The sequence below is a fragment of the Pundamilia nyererei genome, unplaced genomic scaffold (genome assembly GCF_000239375.1).
Source record: "Pundamilia nyererei isolate P.nyererei 1_Seehausen unplaced genomic scaffold, PunNye1.0 scaffold00015, whole genome shotgun sequence".
NCBI lineage: Eukaryota > Metazoa > Chordata > Actinopteri > Cichliformes > Cichlidae > Pundamilia > Pundamilia nyererei.
The window spans coordinates 410,224-428,254 of NW_005187416.1; the positions used below are offsets into that span (position 1 = coordinate 410,224).

The 18,031-nt window shown below is 38.7% G+C and overlaps 1 protein-coding gene across 12 annotated transcripts in view; it reads right to left on the minus strand.

Annotated features, from left to right (window-relative positions):
- ncam1a (neural cell adhesion molecule 1a) overlaps positions 1-18,031 on the minus strand; it is a 249,772-nt gene that overhangs the window by 12,137 nt on the left and 219,604 nt on the right. For 11 of the 12 annotated variants that reach the window (XM_005725345.1, XM_005725341.1, XM_013908873.1 and 8 more), the window contains 3 exons: positions 16,819-16,943; positions 15,927-16,107; positions 1,014-1,221 (listed from right to left, as the gene is read on the minus strand). In XM_005725345.1, the coding sequence (XP_005725402.1) occupies positions 1,014-1,221; positions 15,927-16,107; positions 16,819-16,943 (514 nt within the window). Of the gene's footprint in view, positions 1-1,013; positions 1,222-9,175; positions 10,460-15,926; positions 16,108-16,818; positions 16,944-18,031 lie in introns of those variants that run through there. The other variant, XM_013908872.1, reaches the window with a different exon arrangement.

Sequence of the window (18,031 nt, forward strand, 5' to 3'; positions counted from 1 at the left end):
TAATGAGTTTTTTGGGTTCATTGAGAACATGGTTGTTGTTCAATAATAAAATTATTCCTCAAAAATACAACTTGCCTAATAATTCTGCACTCCCTGTACTAACAGCTCTTTTAATAACCTGGTCGCAAAATAAAACTATTATTTCAGATTTGTATAAGTTAAAAAAAGAAATTTGGCTGACTTAAACAAGTAGTTTCAGTCTGCTTAGTTAGATTAAACCAATGTATTTTCATCGTAGTACATCAGATACTGTTGTTCTGTCAGATACTGCTGGCCTCACAGAAATACACATTAGTGGTGCTTTAGGATGGGTGTTCAGTGCACTGGTTAACAATCCAGCTGCTAAAGAGTGATAAAATCTACAAGTTTCTCAGCTCTGAGACATGTCCTGCTTTGTTTTGCCTTGTTATCACTCCATTACTGGTTTCTTTTGTAACTCACATTTTATTGTGCTTTCACCCGCTGATTCCATTTCAGTTTAATACTTGCTGGGTAAGGTTTAGGACCCAAAACTACTAAAACATAGAGTTATTCTGCTCCTTAATAAAATGAATCCTTCACCCTGAAAAAACAATAGTCGAGGGTTTTTTTTTTAACAGGCATCCACGTGTGATTGGAACAGAGACTTTTCTTATCTTTGGTGTAACCAGGTGGACTTGGCACTGAAGCCAGTGGTTACCTTGTGAAGAGAAAATGCCAGTAATGCCGACCAAAGTAAAGTGAGCTGAATAAGCACATCTTTACTGGCTTTATTTAAAGTTATATAAATAATAAGCATTGATTTGTATTTATGGTTCAAAAGATAACTTTAAGCCCTTTAAGTATTTATTCTGTTTTTTAGCTCTGCCTTCTTCTCAGTCAGCTCCTGAGAAATATGTTGATATTTGCTGCAAGTCCAACAGCTACACTCTAACTTAGGTTCTCTGATGATGGGTATTTTTGAAAATGTGCTAATTCTCTGTAGGCACACCACAAATAATCTGTGTTCCAGTCAAAAGATGACGCTTGCTTACGTGAATGCCGCCTTGCCCTCCTCGATGTCCTTGCTCTTTGCGCCTGGGCCAGCTTTCCCACAGAAGTTAACAGCAATGCACATGAGGAGCCCGCACTTGTTGAGGAAATAGCAGGTGACATCCACGCCCACCAGCAGCAGGAAAAAGACAACAATAAGGATGCCTACGATGGCCCCGGTGCCCATGCCTGAGCCACCACCCATGGCGTCTGAAGGGACAAAGACAGGTAGAGGGGATATACAAGCAAAACAGGCAGAAGAGGAGAAGAGGGTTCAAATATAGAGAAGAGGGGATGGGAAGGAAGTTAGAAAGAGAGAGGGAGAGAGAGATGATGAGGAATGCAATCAGGCTTTTAATACAGTGCTTCAGGTTTCAGTCAAAACCTCAGATGTGTGTCGCTCTTTTCAGAGGAAAGCTGAAATGGTGCAAGAGGGACCAACATAATTTCTAACAACTTTATATCTGTTCTTGACATCCCCGGTGGCCGAAACACTATGTTCAATTTCATACAGAATCACAGAAATTGCAAAGACAAAAACAAAACAAAACAAATGCAAACAAACAAAACTATCGGTAGCCTTTTGAGGGCTTCTAGGCATATTCTTGTTCTTGTCACTAGGCGTTTCATAATAGGCTTGTAACACATTTATAGACATTTGTGGACTGACTATTAATATTTGTGCCTGAGGTGTCAATATGGCACCATTAAATATAAATATAAATGCAATACACTACATTGCATACATATTTTACAATAAGAAAAAATGCCTCGAAAACTGCATGAGGAGCAAATAAATTGCAATGACAGTCTACTAGGATATATTACAACACAGGAAAACAATGTTGTAGCAGAATATTCTACGTGTACTCATAGTTTTAGCAATTCACATTTTTTTAAACACCCGCCCAATCATTTTACCAGTTTCAATCAAACTTTCTTTGGAAATGTGAAGGTTATGAAGGGTTACCTGAGCAGCATGTGTGAGCAGCCAACACATTTCTAATTCAGCTCTGAAGACAGAGTACAAATACAAGTCATTTTCTCCTACAGATTATTTGAATAAACAAACGCACATGCAGATTATAGAGAGAATGGTATAAAGATGGATTTTGGAGGTCAAGGCCAGCTTAGACAGCCACATTTACTACCTTTTTTATCATTGTGTGCAACCTGCTGCAAAAAGCATGGAGCATGCATTGTTGTAGTGACCTCAGTCTGTGAATTAGCGCATCACACCTTTTATTAATGCTTAATTAATAATTAACAAATTGATTGACATTTTATGTAAATTGCAATTGTTTCAGAGATTCAACTTAGAGCCACAGAATTCATGCCAGTGCAACTTCACTGCACACTATGACTTACTGGATTTCAACGTTCTTCTGGAAGAAAAAATAGATCTGATTGATAACAGCAACAGAATACTGGAGAAACTGTATAATTGTTAAGAAAAGAATAAACTGTAATGCTTTGGATAAATAAAAGAATAAAGAATAAAAGGGATTCACTACTCCACTGAAAAAATGTGGATAAGTTAAACTAACAGAAAAAAACAGAAAAGACAAAATAATAATTAAAAAAACCCCCCACATATTTCCTTGACTGAGGTAATCACAGTAAGCAGGATTCGTGGTAACCAAGTATAACAAGATTTCTTGTAATAGTCAGTGGACACTTAAAGACATAAAGACAGGCCTTCCTCAACTCGCATTTGGCTTCTTACTGAGACTGTGAGAAACAAAAAGCAATCTCCGCTTGTTCATCCAATGAACTTAATGTTGTTCAACGGAAACACAACATTCAGGTGTATCCGAGCTCAGACCTATTTCTACTTTATCATCAGAAAGGTGTGGTATTTAGCATTTTTGCAGCCCACTTCTAGTCTTATGGGTCAGTCACACATTGGAGTGAGCTGTAAGGGAGCTTGGTGTTGCAAAACACTTGTAGTTGCCCAGTGATTCTGAGACAGGTCACCTGGCTGGTCTGGCCTGGAGTGTCTGCAGTCACTCTCAGACAGACCAGGAAAAATTTGCAAATAACCGCAGTCTAATTTATAAATGCAGACAGATTACAAACATGTTGTACTTAATCTGAGTCAGTTTGCTCCAGTGAATGAACCTCGTCTCCCATGTGTCTGTTAGCAGTAGGAGACTCGACTCAGCTGGTTGTATTCTGGTTCTATTCCTAAAGCAAGGCTGCGAGCACCTACACAGCTACATCACTATTTGTTCAGACGTTTCTGAACTTGTGTTTCAAATCTCTATCGTCTTAGCTTGACTTTGAATCTAAGTAGTTCGTTTGAAATTATGTTAAATTAAATTTCTGTTCACGCAGATCATTTTTGCTGACTTGTTAAAAATATAATTACTGTGTTATGACAGCTTGCATGTAATTGCCAACTTGACCCCACTGACAAACCTGATAACAGACTCACTCCATCTTATTGCCATTTTAAAGTTGTCACGACGCACTAAAGCTACTGTGAAGATGACAGCTGACTGTGAGCGGTCGCAGACCCCGTCCTCCGTCCTTGAAGCAACGATTTCAAAGGCAACAAAATCACAAATTCCTTGCACACAGTCTCCAGCCACGGTTTTCCCCAGGGTGACTTTAGCCTTACTGACCACTACAAGTGACATTCACCCATTCACACCAAAGTTTAGTGAAAGCCTCACAACCATACCTGAGGCAAATTTCAAATGAACAACCTCTGGACTGGAGAACCTGGAAAAAAATCTGATAACATCAGAACATCCTGTATTGGCTCCATGTATTAACACAATGTTTCCCAATCAAGGCTTGCATTTAATATGAAGATGATTTAAAACCAAAGCTGAAAAGATGTTTGTTTGTGTTCAGCGTGTAAAGTCAGAATTATAGTTCCAACCCTGTTATGTTTGTTATTATGGTATCTACCGTGCCAGTAGGCAATCAAATTGGAAGACCTTCAGTTAAATTAAAGCCTCTCTTACATGTATCAATTTGGCTCTGCTTCAGGCAGTAAAGACTGCTGTAATGGCTCGCCAGGGTCTGATAAGGATCAAGGGCTCATCAAAGTGTCTGAGGAGAATGTGAGCGCTGTGCAATTTGAGGACCATCTTTATGTTAACTGTTTATACCCTCAGCCTTGGATATGGGAAAAAGGGAAAGGATCAGCCAGTGACAAATATGTTCTGCAGTCGTGATTCACTGGAACTACGGAACGAACCCCTATTTATAATGGCCTCTGCACAGCCTGCAGCGTATTCTAAAAGCTTAAAGTATAAATAAATGACAGCAGCGTTACCACTGTAGGGAAGCACTGTGAGCTGCACTTTCAGTTTTCTGCCCATTTTGTGGTTTCACACATTCCCTACTCTTTAGATAAAAGGCCAAATATAGATAATGTACTGCCACATCAGTATACACTAGTTACTCCAGCAAAACAGACTTTGAGCTGAAGTAACCACAACGAACGTGACGATTTAGTGTCACTTCCATTAAATCCATGTGCACTGGTGTCTAAAACTGTCATTTTGTACAGCTGAGTAATCACATGGGTGGGGGATATATATATATATATATATGAAGGGAAGCCAATGTCTTTTTCAAATGGAGCAAAGCAGTAACTGCCACACTGAAGTATCATACTTAAATGTGTGTGACAGGTAAAGAGCGAGCAGAACTGTTAACACGCTCTTTACAAAAATTCACTGGATCTTAGACCACATATAAGTCATTTGGGGTAACCAATTTACTCGTATGCAACCCTGCATACGAGTAACTGCCATGCTAATCTTTGACTGTTAACATACAGCTTTACTTTATGAGATGTCATAGTATGACATCACACTTTCTGCCAGTGATTTAAATTGCCCACAGAGTGATGAACGCTCATAACGAAGATGAAACCTCATTGGGCCAGTTTATGCCACTAATATGTCAAATGTAAGTATTTTATAAAAGCACCGTGTAAATGTGCCATTAAAAGGAGACTGAAACACATAAATTAGACCAAATGAAAGCTCCAATTCTCTTGGCCTTTGAAGTAGAAACAATTGTTGACACACATAACACTCTTTAAATGCTGACGGGAGCACACCCCATGGACAGCTATGCTGCAGACTTTGCAGGAAAAAAACATTTTATGCCTCTTAAAGATGTTATGTTTGTGCTTACTGCACTCTGATGCATTCACAAGTGAAAGCACTGCCCTGGGCCAACTGAGACGTTTAATTCAAATCCACTATCTTCCTCTTTCTGGCTGGCCCGGTATGTAAACCTTCAATTTCTTTGATGGTTGTGATGAAAATAGCAAGAACATGCCAGAGTTCTGCGTACTTATAGGTGACTACAGTGGTGCAGAAAACACTTGTTTTTTTCTCTGCCCATTGCTTCATTTGCATTTTAACAGGCACAATAAATCATGTGCCATGTATTCAGTGCTGAGGGGGGGTTTCTTACCGAGTGCTCTCACTGAGGGAGAAAGCACAAATCTACCTGTCAGGGTGGACTACACAAACATTTCTCTTTACGGGCTTGTCGGGTACAGTACTGAGACAGGTTTCCAGACGACTGCTGATAAACAGACCGTATGTGATAAAATATTTCACTACACACATTTCTGAGAAATCAATAAGACTGCCAGATATGTGCAGTTGTACCCTGATGAAACACCTTTATATCAGGAGTTAGATTTGAGTCCAACCGTGCAACTCTGCCCGTGGGTTGCAGTGTCTTTAAAAACTTGTGCTGTAAAACACGCAGAAATGCAATAAAAAAAATCTTCCAGCACTTGCTTTACATTTGATGGATTGGTTCAGCCATAAGTAAAACAGCCAAGTCTAAATAAAAAAAAAAATTAATTTTAGAGTAGAAATACAGTTTAAGACATTCTAACAACATTTATTTCACCAGAGGGCCCACATAATAGTCTCAGAACAGTTTGTGTTTGAGATTCAGTGGAATGCTGAACATTGCAGTGATTCAAATAACCATATGCATGCAACAGACTGTAGAAAAGCAAACACAGAGTCCCCCTCATCTGTAAAGGAAGAAGCCCAGTTGAGGACAAATTTGTTTATACTGTAGACGGGGAATACAGACTGTCTGACTGAGGTGTAAAAATGTGTAAGCTGTCACCGTTTTTCAACCAGCACTACAACTGTATGTAACAACTGTCATTACAATTGTTCATACAACACCATCACAGACTCCCCATGACTCTTATTTTCTTCTTTTCCTTTCCTTCGTTGGGTCTATTTTTCCACCTTTGACACTTATTTCTGGATACTGCATTGACCTTATTTGGCTTTAAAAAAAGTTTCTTCAGTAATTCCCATGTCTGCGTCCTCCATCAAAGCTCTGCCACAGTGTGGCACTGCACCACCATTAAAAATAAAATCGGCTTCAGAATCAGTTTCCTTTTGGGGCACAAGGAGGCAGGGTGACGCTCAACCGGCGACCGACTCCCTCTCTGACTGATTTAAGATCCTTGGAAACTCTTCATGCAGAGAGCCGTGTGTGGCTAGATGGGATTTCAGCCCTTTTTAAATTAAGATGCTATGAAAACAAGTGCTACAAACTGATGTGCATGCTGGCTTGAAAGTTAGGAACTCTGGACTCATTTCCATAGAGTAAAGCTTATAGAGGAAAGAGGGGAATCATTCATTTAAAAAAATGCATCTATTTTAACACAATAGATATTTTGACACAACGATGATTTCGATGACGCTTCTGTGGATTGTTTTAAGCTCCAACATTTGATTTGAAGTTTCTGCCATTAATCACACCAAGCTAACCAGCTGAAGAAACGTTTCAGGCTATACAAAAAAGGAAAAATCCAATAGAAAGAGAGATGGCAGCTTTCCCTTTAATCTGTATGCAGTGGGCGACCTGAACCATTTGCTTCAGGGAAGAGAAATATTCTGTTTATATGCAACACAAGTAAGTTTGATGCAGACATTTAGATGGAGATCCTGATTAGCAAAAATGAAAATCACTCAGCACTGATCAGCACTATCATTACTCGGTAGGCACTGATGAACAACTGGGGGGACAAAGTGACAAAGAACACCTCAAGGGTGTCGTAAGCTCTTATTTTCCTTGTGACAGAACTTAGTTGAGATTAAACCGCAGTGCCAGGGATAATAAATGGAGGGAATACAAATCTTATTTTAGACCCCAACTCATAAAAAAGCGGGGGTGCCACGTTACCAAAGTGAAAACTGCTCAGAGAAAAAAAAGTCAATAACATTTGAAACTAACCTTGTTAACTTTTATTTTTTCTTTGCTAGTAATTCCTCTGCTCTTCCTAATTCTCCTTCATTCCTGTTCAGAGAAACGGGGTGTTACAGATATTGATGTTATTCAGGTTTGATGATACTGCTTATTCTAAGGCTCAGTCAGAGAGCTTATGGGAATAGATTCACTTTAGCGTCCCATCAAAAGGCCATCAAAGATCATACGTTCAGTGGAAAAGCCTGTGACATTTGATTACTTGGAACTCAAGTGCTCTTTTCTGCACTTTTTCTATGATTTCTTATGAATTTTAGTTACCGGTAGGTACGTGTTGTGCTGGATGTTAAAGCACTCACTAGCCACAAGAGCACGCTTGATGGGAAGATAAATTATTTCGTATTTCTAGTATTACTGAAACGTGCACTTACACAGTGCATGTATATCCGTGTGAATCTGACTTTTAATACAGACATAATCAACTCCAATCCATCAGGACCATATGGCTCAAATTACCAGCAGCAGCACAAGTCTTAGTACCGCTTAGCTGGAATTTGTGATAAATCAGAGAAAAGTGGTTTTAAAACACACGCTAGCTGTATTCATTACAGTATGTCTGGCCTCTATGATGGAAAATGCTCATCAAGACAGAATAAAAACAATGACCATTCACATATGTGTGATTACTGAAAATGTATCAATGCTTTATTAATTCTCTCACACTAAAACGCTGTTGATCATGGCTGCAGGTGATTTTAATCTCTTAAGTTATGCATTGCAATCTGTCATCTCTCATGACTCTGCAAACTTTAATGAGTTGTACAGCAGAGTGACGAACAAATGTTGGAACAAATGGAAACTATATAGAGGACTTTAAGTAACCCAAACTCTGACAGCCTTTTTAAAAAATCTCTAGCTTTTCATTGGCACTGTTAAAGACAGACATTTAAATTGGCCCAAGGTTATTCCCTTGTTAAGTCTCAAGTAATTAGCAATTTCTTAGCCAAATGCTCCGTTAGTTAATAAGAGCTAATAAGCACTGAGGCATTACTGAGAGTTAAAGCATTTAAATTCTTTAACTCCAGTAGAGTTGCTAGTGTGGTCGTTCTCCATGGTGTTACAATCAGACCAGGCCTCCATGAAAAACAATAACAACAACAACAACAACAAAAAAAACATACAGGAGCGTGGAAAAAGAAGCTAGCAATAAGCTAGCTAGCCATTAGACATGCTATTATGAAGTACCATATTTCAAGTAAAGTATTTAAAAAAAAAATACTGCTACAGAATACATAACCTCCACCCTTGCAAAACATAACCACAGTGGTGTCAGATCACAAAACACAAGTAAGAATCCTTCTGTAACTGCGGATTTTCATAGCTTTGATAGCTTAAAATAGGTTGCCTGGCTATCAGGTCAACAAAAATTAAAGGTGGTCCGGAAAGACTTACAAACAATGTTGTCGGCCATTTAATAAGGAAATCAAATTTCGGTGTTTTTTGTTGTGTAAACACTGGATACATTATTTTGTTGCTTAGATCGTAGCAGCTAACAACAGCCAAAAGAATCTACTCGGCGCCATCAGGGTTGCATATTGGTTTCATTCTAATGTTTAGCTAATGTTTGCATATTAATATCCATATTTTTGTGCTGTTTTACACTGCTGCAAGGCCTCTATACAATATACAGTTTACCATTTGTTCCTTTTTTATGCAAAATGCATACTTTATCTTCTTCACTTAGGCTACAGCCAAGCCCCTGACCTCAAAACATCTGGGTTCAACAGTCATGTTTGATGTAAAGCAACACTGAATGCAGAATACAGACATTTTGTTAAAGCTCCAGAGAAAAAAAGGGCAAAAATCAGCTTAACAATCAGCTTCCCAGAAGAGTCAGACAAAGATATCTTAGTATGTTTAGTCGCCAAAGCCTCAAAGTCATTACTTTCATGAAAGAAAAAGAAACAATTTATTTCAACCCTACAATGGTTACATGGAAATACACTGATAAGCACTTACAAAAATGTCTCAGGAATAGAGAAGAAAATAATTCCACATTTTTTAAACAAAATTTTTTAGTGTTTAACAGCTGTTTCTTTATGGGTTTTTTTCTTTTTTTAGACATTTCACTGCTTTCAGGTAAAAAGAGAGCATGAATCCTCCAAATAACAGCTGATTTCTCGAATATCAGTTTGAAAAGAGTATGTACACTTCTTCACAAAACATTAGTTTTTCTGCACATCCTTCTGTTCTCTCCTGACAAGGCGGTTACATAACAATGTATTTGAAAATGAGCATAATATAATGTTGAAAATTAAGAATGAGTCTGGGAAAAATGAGTTCTCTGACCATAACCGATATTAAATTTCTCTGCAAATGTTATCTTCCCCTCAATTTGTACAGCAGGACATTTCAAGCTTGTATAAAAGAAGAAGAAGAAAAAAAAAAAAAACAGCCAGAATTTAGGCACAGCATTTGTACTCATCTCCTGGTTAACACATTCATAATGCTTGACTGGGGAGCTTTGAAGCAGCTGCATAGCACATTCATGAATACTGGATCATGCCTTGTGTCAGCTTTCATGCAGTGTTCATGCTTTTATGTCATTTGTGACATAACAGTGGAATGGATGTGTTTGTTTAATAGGCAGTAAAGTCCAAAATAAAAGTCTCTTTACAATTTCCGTGTCTGATTAAACCACTGCAGACACAAAATTAAACAGTGTAATTATTCTATTTATCACCCCCTCTTCAGATCACATTAAGGCATTATGAATGTGTTACTAATCAAATCAAAAACAAAGCTACAATACTTTGTCTACATTGTATCCTGAAAGAGCACCCGACGTCCAACTTGCAACATTGACAAAACCCTAAAAATCTCTCTCCTTCGGAATCTATTCGTACACAAGATGACATTACAGTGAAAACAGACGAAAAAAATATTAACAGAATCTAAAAACCAGAAAACTGAAATTGATGCAAGTACTGAGCACCCTGTAATAACGTCATGAAACCAATGTCTTGACTCTTCAACTTTTTTTTTCTTGTGTGTGGCTGCACAAGGGTCAAAAGGCATAGAAAGCAAAGGTCTGGAGCCAAAGATTTGAACGGCTCAGACTATCCTCTTTCTCCTTGAATGCAATCAGTTTATGGGAGCCAGAGCACAGTCAGCACGGACAGAAGAAGAGCTGCCAGACTGCATGTCACACATTGGCAACCGAGGGTAGCTGAGGTTATTGACCAACAATAAATAAATATCCACAACAGAGTATTTTGAGTGATAATCACAGCAATAAAGTGTGACAAGAAAAAAAAACACACACCCACAGTAAAAACACAAACAGAGAAAGAAATTTGTGTGTATGGCAATGTCATGGTCCATAGGTGCCCAAGAAGATCACACATGGAGACAGGAAGGACACGGAGAAAAAAAAGAAGCAGGAGAGAAAGAGGGAAAAGAGGGAGAGAGATAGAAAAATAGGTCAGAAATACAGAAATACAAGTCTGGAAGGTTGTTTTTTCTTTTCAAGACTGACTTGAAGAATAAAAAAGGAAGTCTAAGTTAAAGGGTAAAAATAAAAAGAAGTTATAGCATGTTAGTATCACAGCAAATGACACATGGTTCATGGCAGGCATGGGTGGAGGGTCACACAAAGGAAGGTAATGGGGGATGACATCGATAAGGAAGACATTTCAAACACACTGCAGCACAGTCTCTGTTTTCACCTTAAGGTTCAGTATAAAGAAGGGGAGTTTTAAATCAGCCATGGTGCAGAGCAGCGGCCAAGTTTAGGGTAAGATAGATGACAGCCTGAATGCAAGAACACATCCACATGAGTCAGGCTAGTATCTCTCACTCCTAATGGCCAGTGGTGTAATATAAAGTAAATGCAAGCACAAGCTTGCTTGCCAGTGATGCATAAACTGAATGCCAAAGTCTCATTAATTCACAGATTCGGTAATAATGGAGTAATAAAAAAACACAGCAACGCATCTCTATATTTTGTTATGTGTGTCTTTGGAAAGTTTGAGCCAAAGGCCAGAAAACTGCCGCATGGGTTTCCAATCAGCAGCTCTCTGAGCCTGCAGAGGAAAGAAGCTGGGCTGCTTTGCTCACGTAGCCTTAGCTACTATTGTTGCTCTTGACTTATCAGTAAAGGCAGTGCAGATTGTAGATGGATTAATTAAAATGTTTTTTGTCTACATTACGTAAGACATTACCCTTCAAATCCTATTGGATGTTGCAATTATAAATGGCTTCTGAATTCGGGTTCTAAAGGGACCCGATAATTACTTAAAAGAAATGTTAAAAACAATATGGCAGCTTTTTTGTCGGTAAATAAAAAGGAAATTATCTTGTTGACAGACCTCGTGGTTCAAAGTTCAAATATGTATGGACATCCTTTTTGTGTTGGTATGGACACATACGGAAAGAAAGCATAGGCAAATATTCACAATAGTACCACTTGTTCATCTAGCATTACACCACTGGTCATGGTTGGGGGAATGGCCCATGCAAAACCAAACATCCAAAGCAGACGCTGGTTATGAAGGTAAAGTCTGTGACATGGATGAATGGATGACCTCATGTTACAAAATGTTATTAGCTTTATAGTTTTAGTCCTAAGTCAACCTTAGCTGGGGAGATTTGGATGGATCAAGATGTGCCACTTTGTTTTTTATATTATCTCTTCACATTTGGGCAGCATTTGACTTTCCGTGAGACTGTGGCAAACATTTGCCGCTCAGCTGTACCTGTGTGCATTAAACCTAAAGAAAATTAGCTATACACAAACCCTTTCACACGTCCGATTCAAATAAATTCAAAGGACAACAAACTCCAATATGTTTTCAGAGATCTTTTATGCTGAAGTGCATTCACATTACTGGGCTGAATGAATTCTTGTGCGTATGGTTGTTTTTTTGAACATAAAACAGAAATTTAAACAGGCTGAAGCTCGACCTTGCGTCCGCACTGGACTCCCAATGTGAGATTCAGATAAAATTGAGCATGCAGAGTCCTGCATATAAAAAAGGAGCAGCTGTTGATCAAGCAGTACAAAGAACAGCTGTGAGACTGCAAGGGAATAGTGGAATTAAATGCAGATGTTGTAGCTAAAAATAAACCTCGGCAATAGCCCATGCTCCCTGAAGTGAAGAAAAACAACAGCAGCTTGGAAGTAATACCAAAATATCTCAAAACAAAACAAATAAAAATAAAAACTTAAACAAAAGTAATTAGAAGACTTGAAAAGGGGCTGACTCGGATGATACTAAGGTTAACTTGTAGTCTGGTAGATTTATATGTGATCCAAACCTCCCACTGCTATATGGCTGTTGCCCAGCAAGGACATGAAAAAAAACAAAAAAACAATTACAGCATACGAAAACTCCCAAAAACCAACCAAACTACCAAACAGGTTTTTTCATGTGCCATGCACTGGCAGCAGTTGCCTTTTAACAACTCCAGTAAAGAGCAGAAAAACATTAATCCAGCTGGAAAAGGCACCATGCAAAGACTGTATGGGCTGCATCCCCACCTAACTAGGCCACACATTTCAATTCAGGTCAGTCTTGGAGCCTGAACTGTGAGACCTACTAAACCTGGTAGCAGAAGGGAAGACAGATGCTGACAGAAAGAATGAAAATCAGAGAAAATGTGAAACAAAGAAAGAGGCAATAGAGGCTCAGATATCGTAATACAAACAGAGAGAGACTGCAAACAAATCAAAAAACAATGAATGGCATATAAAATGTGGCAGGATAGTAAATTATGGAGTATGGTCATTAATGATTTAGGAAAAAACTGAATCTGCAAGCTTCATTAAACTTCATTTTTTTTCATAAATAGTGACTTACTCAACTTCAAAAGCTGAAACTGTGATGAAATTTAGATTGCATGCATATAATAGTTTCTTCAACATTTGTATTTTGGATGTAAAACGTCAGTAATCTATCCTGATTAATAATAAAGCTCAACTACAGTGACTATGACCCACAGAATTTTGAATGAGTAGCTATGTGTGTGATGATAGCTCTCTAAAGAACAAACACTCACTGGCCACTTTGTTAGGTATACCTGTTCAAATGCTTGTTGGTGCAAATATCAAACAGACAAAGTTAAGACGATCTGCTAAAGTTCAACCCAAGTGTCAGAATGTTGAAGCAAAGGTGATTTAAGTGACTTTGAATGTGAGAAGGTTGTTGGTGCCAGACAGGCTGGTCAGACTGTTCCAAAAAACTGCTGATCTGCTGGGATTTTTCCCACACAACCATCTCCAGAGTTTACAGAAAACAGTTTAAAAGAGAGAAAATCCAGTGAGCGGCAGTTCTCTGGGTGAAAATGCCTTCTTGATGCCAGAGGTCAGAGGAGAATGGCTACGCTCCTTCGAGCTGATACAGTAGCAACAGTATAGCCTCTCGTTACAAGCAAGTTATTCAGAAAAACAACAGATTCCCCTACAATAGTAGAAGACTGCACTGGGTGCCAACTCCTGTCAGTTAAACAGGAGGTTGAGGTTATAATTTGCAAGGTCGTTTTTTAAAATTGGAAAAACGTTGCCTGGTCTGTGAGTTTTGATTGTGAGATTTGGATGGTAGGGTAACAATTTTGTCTGAACAACATAAAAACATGGATTCGTCCTTCCTTGTATCAAAAGCTGCTGATGGTGGGGGGGATGTATTCTGAGAAAAGCCTTTAGTACCAACTGAGAATCATTGAAACACTACAGCGTACCTGAATATTGTTGCTCACTGTGTCTATCCCTTTATGAGCACAGTGCACCCATCTTATCATGGGTGCTTCCAGCAGGATGCCAATGCCACAAAACTAAAATCATGTCTATATCTATCATGTCAATACGTACAAAATCTCTGAGGAAAGTTTCCATAACTTTGTGTGCCACAAAGAATTAAGATGCTCTTAGAGACAAAACAGGGTTCAGCTCAGCACTTTCAAAGTGAACTTAAAAAACTAGCCGATGAGTGTAGCTGTCTGCTTTGACTGGTGGGAAATGATTACAGCATTGTCCTACTACTTGATGGCTTAATTTTGTGTATTATTTTATAAAAATGTTCTGTCAGTACTTTTGAATCTATAGCAAGGCACAGATTTTAATTTGTGTTTATGACTTGTGGGCTGTTTTCGGGCACATTAGTTTAAAGATTGGGCCATTTTATAAGTGATTTCGATTTTTCGGGTGAAATCTTTTTCACAGTGTGCACTTGACAGTTAAAAGAAAATACGACTGAGGCAATCAACACTTCCTTTCATAAAGAAGAAAAGGACAGGCGAATAGTGAAAGGGAGGGTGACAATGGAAGAAAAACAGGATGAAACAAAAAAAAGAAACACAGACAGAGAGTAAGATGTCAAAGAATTTTAAACTGTTAGCTAATTCAAGTGGGGAGGCAGCCCAAGTTAAAAAGTGCACTCTACACACAACACAGCAACAGAGCAAAGGCCGACCGTGACCACCTGTGTAGACGATGTATTTGGGAATAAATGGACAAAACTCTGTTTTCTCTGGGTCTGACTGAAGTCTGTTCTCACATCATTGGACATTAAGATTGAGGAGTTGAAGTCACCTCATAAGAAGTAATGAGACTTGGAGGAGCCGGATATCCAAGGAGAAATGCAGTGAGGATGCCTCTGCATGTCATATGGACTCATTAGCTACTTTTGATCTTGTGCTGCCTGGGCTTCAACATTTTTTGAAGCGAGTGCAGTGTTTTAAAAAGGTCCTCTGTGCATAGAAATTCATTCCTCCAGGAAAAGAGGATTTAGTGGAGATGACATTATTAAAGAAAACAAAAGTGTGGCACCGACTGAGAACTAGAAACAAAGAGCGTAGGCTGGGGGTAAAATGAAAATAGATTTCAAATGACCCAGCTTGCAGTCACTTGTGTATTTCTACTGACATCAAACTTTTGGTGCACACATGCCATGTTCAGTCTTTGGTTTATCATTTAAAAACCCATTCTGGCCTACAAGGACAAAGCCTGTGCTTATTAACTATTGTAGAACAATGTTAGATTAGTTGCACTGGGCATTTTAAGGTCATCTACTATAGTAAACTTTGTGGGCAAGTTAGTTTAGTTCCTTAAATGTAAATCTCATTTTAAAAAATCCCCAACTCCCAAAAAGTAGCTCTTCAAAATACACCATTAGATCAAGTCTTTGTGTGATATTATATATAATGCCTGGATTATAAACCTTACAGTTACAGTACTGTGCAAACGTTTAGCACCAGGTTCACTTTTTCTTTAAAATTTCCCCCCAAAATGAAAAATGTGTGATTTACTGAAACATATGCAAATATTTTCACAATAGAAAATAACACATTTCCACTGGGAATGAAATTTAGAGTTTGTGCTCATTTCAAACACTCTGTATAGGCCACACCACTACGTGTCCCTCGGCTTATAATAGAGTCTTTGCTTTACGCATCAATGGGGTTTGCATCGTGCATTTCCTTTTGGTTACCAGATATGAAAACAGTAAAAACAATACACCTCTGCCATGCGACAGACAGAGATAGATTATTCATGACCGACCCTGCAGCCAGCAAGCTTTGAATAAGCACCTAGCAAAAGTCAAAGATCCAAATAATAGATTTTCTGGTCACGGTAGAAGCCTATGTGCACTGTGGCTGGTGTGTGTGGATGCTCGGGGTAGGTATGATGGGAACAGTACCTGGGACAGTTGTGGGCTCTGTATCTGTCTTGAAGGTGAGGATGCCAGGCTTAGATTTGCCCTGCTCATTCTCTGCCACCACATGAACCTCATACTCCGTGTTCCATTCCAGGCTGTTCAGGACGATATAGGTACTGTCACTGGGAAGGCGGAGCTCTGGTTTCCAGTCAGATACACGCTTCTGAGAAATGGATTTAGAAAGGAACAATTCAACACTCTCAAAGGAAAAGCTCATTTTAGATCATCTACAAATGTCTCGATTTCTCAAACTGTTCTTGAGCTGACATAAAAGCAGTACATGTTCTTTCTCAACATGTTTTTCAGTTCCAAAGAGATTAACCTGGTCCGAAACAGTTAATCATGAGGGAAAAACAAGAAAATAATGAAATGTATAAAGTACTCACCAATTATTATGCACAAATTGTACACAAGTAGATCTTATAAGAATAAATGAAAGTGGTGTTTAAGCATTTATCTTTTCCATCAGGTTAGTAATGAATCTTTTTGAATACATAGTTATAATTCAGTGGACAAGTGCTGCATGAGAACATAACTTTATATTACCGCCACTGCAGGAAAACTAGTCTGCTGTAAGGATTGGTTGGTCTAATTACAGTCACCCTTTCTTCCTAGTGACAACTGTTAATTCCAAAGAGGTAGAAGATACAAATTGAAAGGGGGAAATGACTTGGATGATGAGGTGGCTTAAAATGGTTTGGAGTCATTAGCAGGCACATATTTTGACAGATTCCAGTAGATTTACCCCTGCTCAAAGCCGTAGCCAGATTTGACTACTTTGTTGTAACTGTTACTATTTTTTTATGTTGTTTTTGTTTTTATATCAAATGCTTGAAGCATACAAAAAGTTACCCCCATTGCCAGAAATACTCACAGCCTTGTATCTGATCAGGTAATGTTTAATCTTGGAACCACCGTTATCTTGCGTGATCCAGTTGATCTTAAGAGAATTGCCCGGGCTGTGCACCTTGGCCTGCAGTTTGGGAGCACTGGGTTCCCCTAAACAGGAAACCAAGGAATGATGATTAGATGACAAACGGTGGTTACTGCATCAACACATGTTTACCTTTAAACACCAACTACATGTCTGAAATCTTTTATCTTAAAAGAAAAGAAAACTGCGCTGCAATAGACACATTTTTTTCACCAGTGTCTACCACGAGCAGATCAATAACATTAATAATTTTCAAGCCTTCACCTCAAATAATATCTTAGTTTTAAAATAATGCAATCAATGTTAAACTTGGTTAGTAAGTTTTAGTTAATGTTAATTTCTCAACAACCAAAATCGTTCATTACCCTTGAACTATTTGTTTAACCCAAGCCATTAGTTTTTGTGCCTAAACTTAAACTTTAACCACAGCAGTGCCAGATCAGGGGGCACACAATGAAGGTGTATGTGATGGTGTGTTGTAACAATTTTGGAACACCCATCAAAAGATTTCCAAAATAGTACATCTATGTGTTAAGTTTGGAGGACCCACTGAAAGAAATATAACCTCCATGAGAAGAGTATCTGATAATTAAAGACAGACTTTAGGTGGAATATTACTTCCAGGACGACTAGAAGCAACAGAGGTCAACGTGGCTGCCTCAGAACCACAGGCGGAGGTGTTGTTCTCCTTGAGGCCCTCATTATCTGCTCTGTCCTCCTGAGTAATGACTGCTGGGTCGCTGGATAATGAGCCTGTAGGCCTTGATTGGACATGTTCCTCTATTACTTTTAATAACATTTACATAGTCTTGTGGGAAAGGAGGTCAATGTGTTTTTTGCGTGTGTGTGTGTGTGTGCTGTAGCTCTTCGTGGCACTGTTAAGGCAATAAGGGTGGAGACTAACAACCCAAACTCATCAATTATGTGCATATTGGTTACACACAGTTAGCCTTGTTAATATGTTATTAAATCCCCTACCTTGTGATGCTATAATCTTTGCCCTGTGCTAACAATCTTAAAAGTAACAGCCACACCAGCAGGTAACAGAAAGGCTCAGTGGTGCTGCAATTTCTACATGCATGCTACTGATAGAAATTCAATAAGGAGTTAAACCAAAAAATCTCTCTCTCTCTCTCTCTCTCTCTCTCTCTCT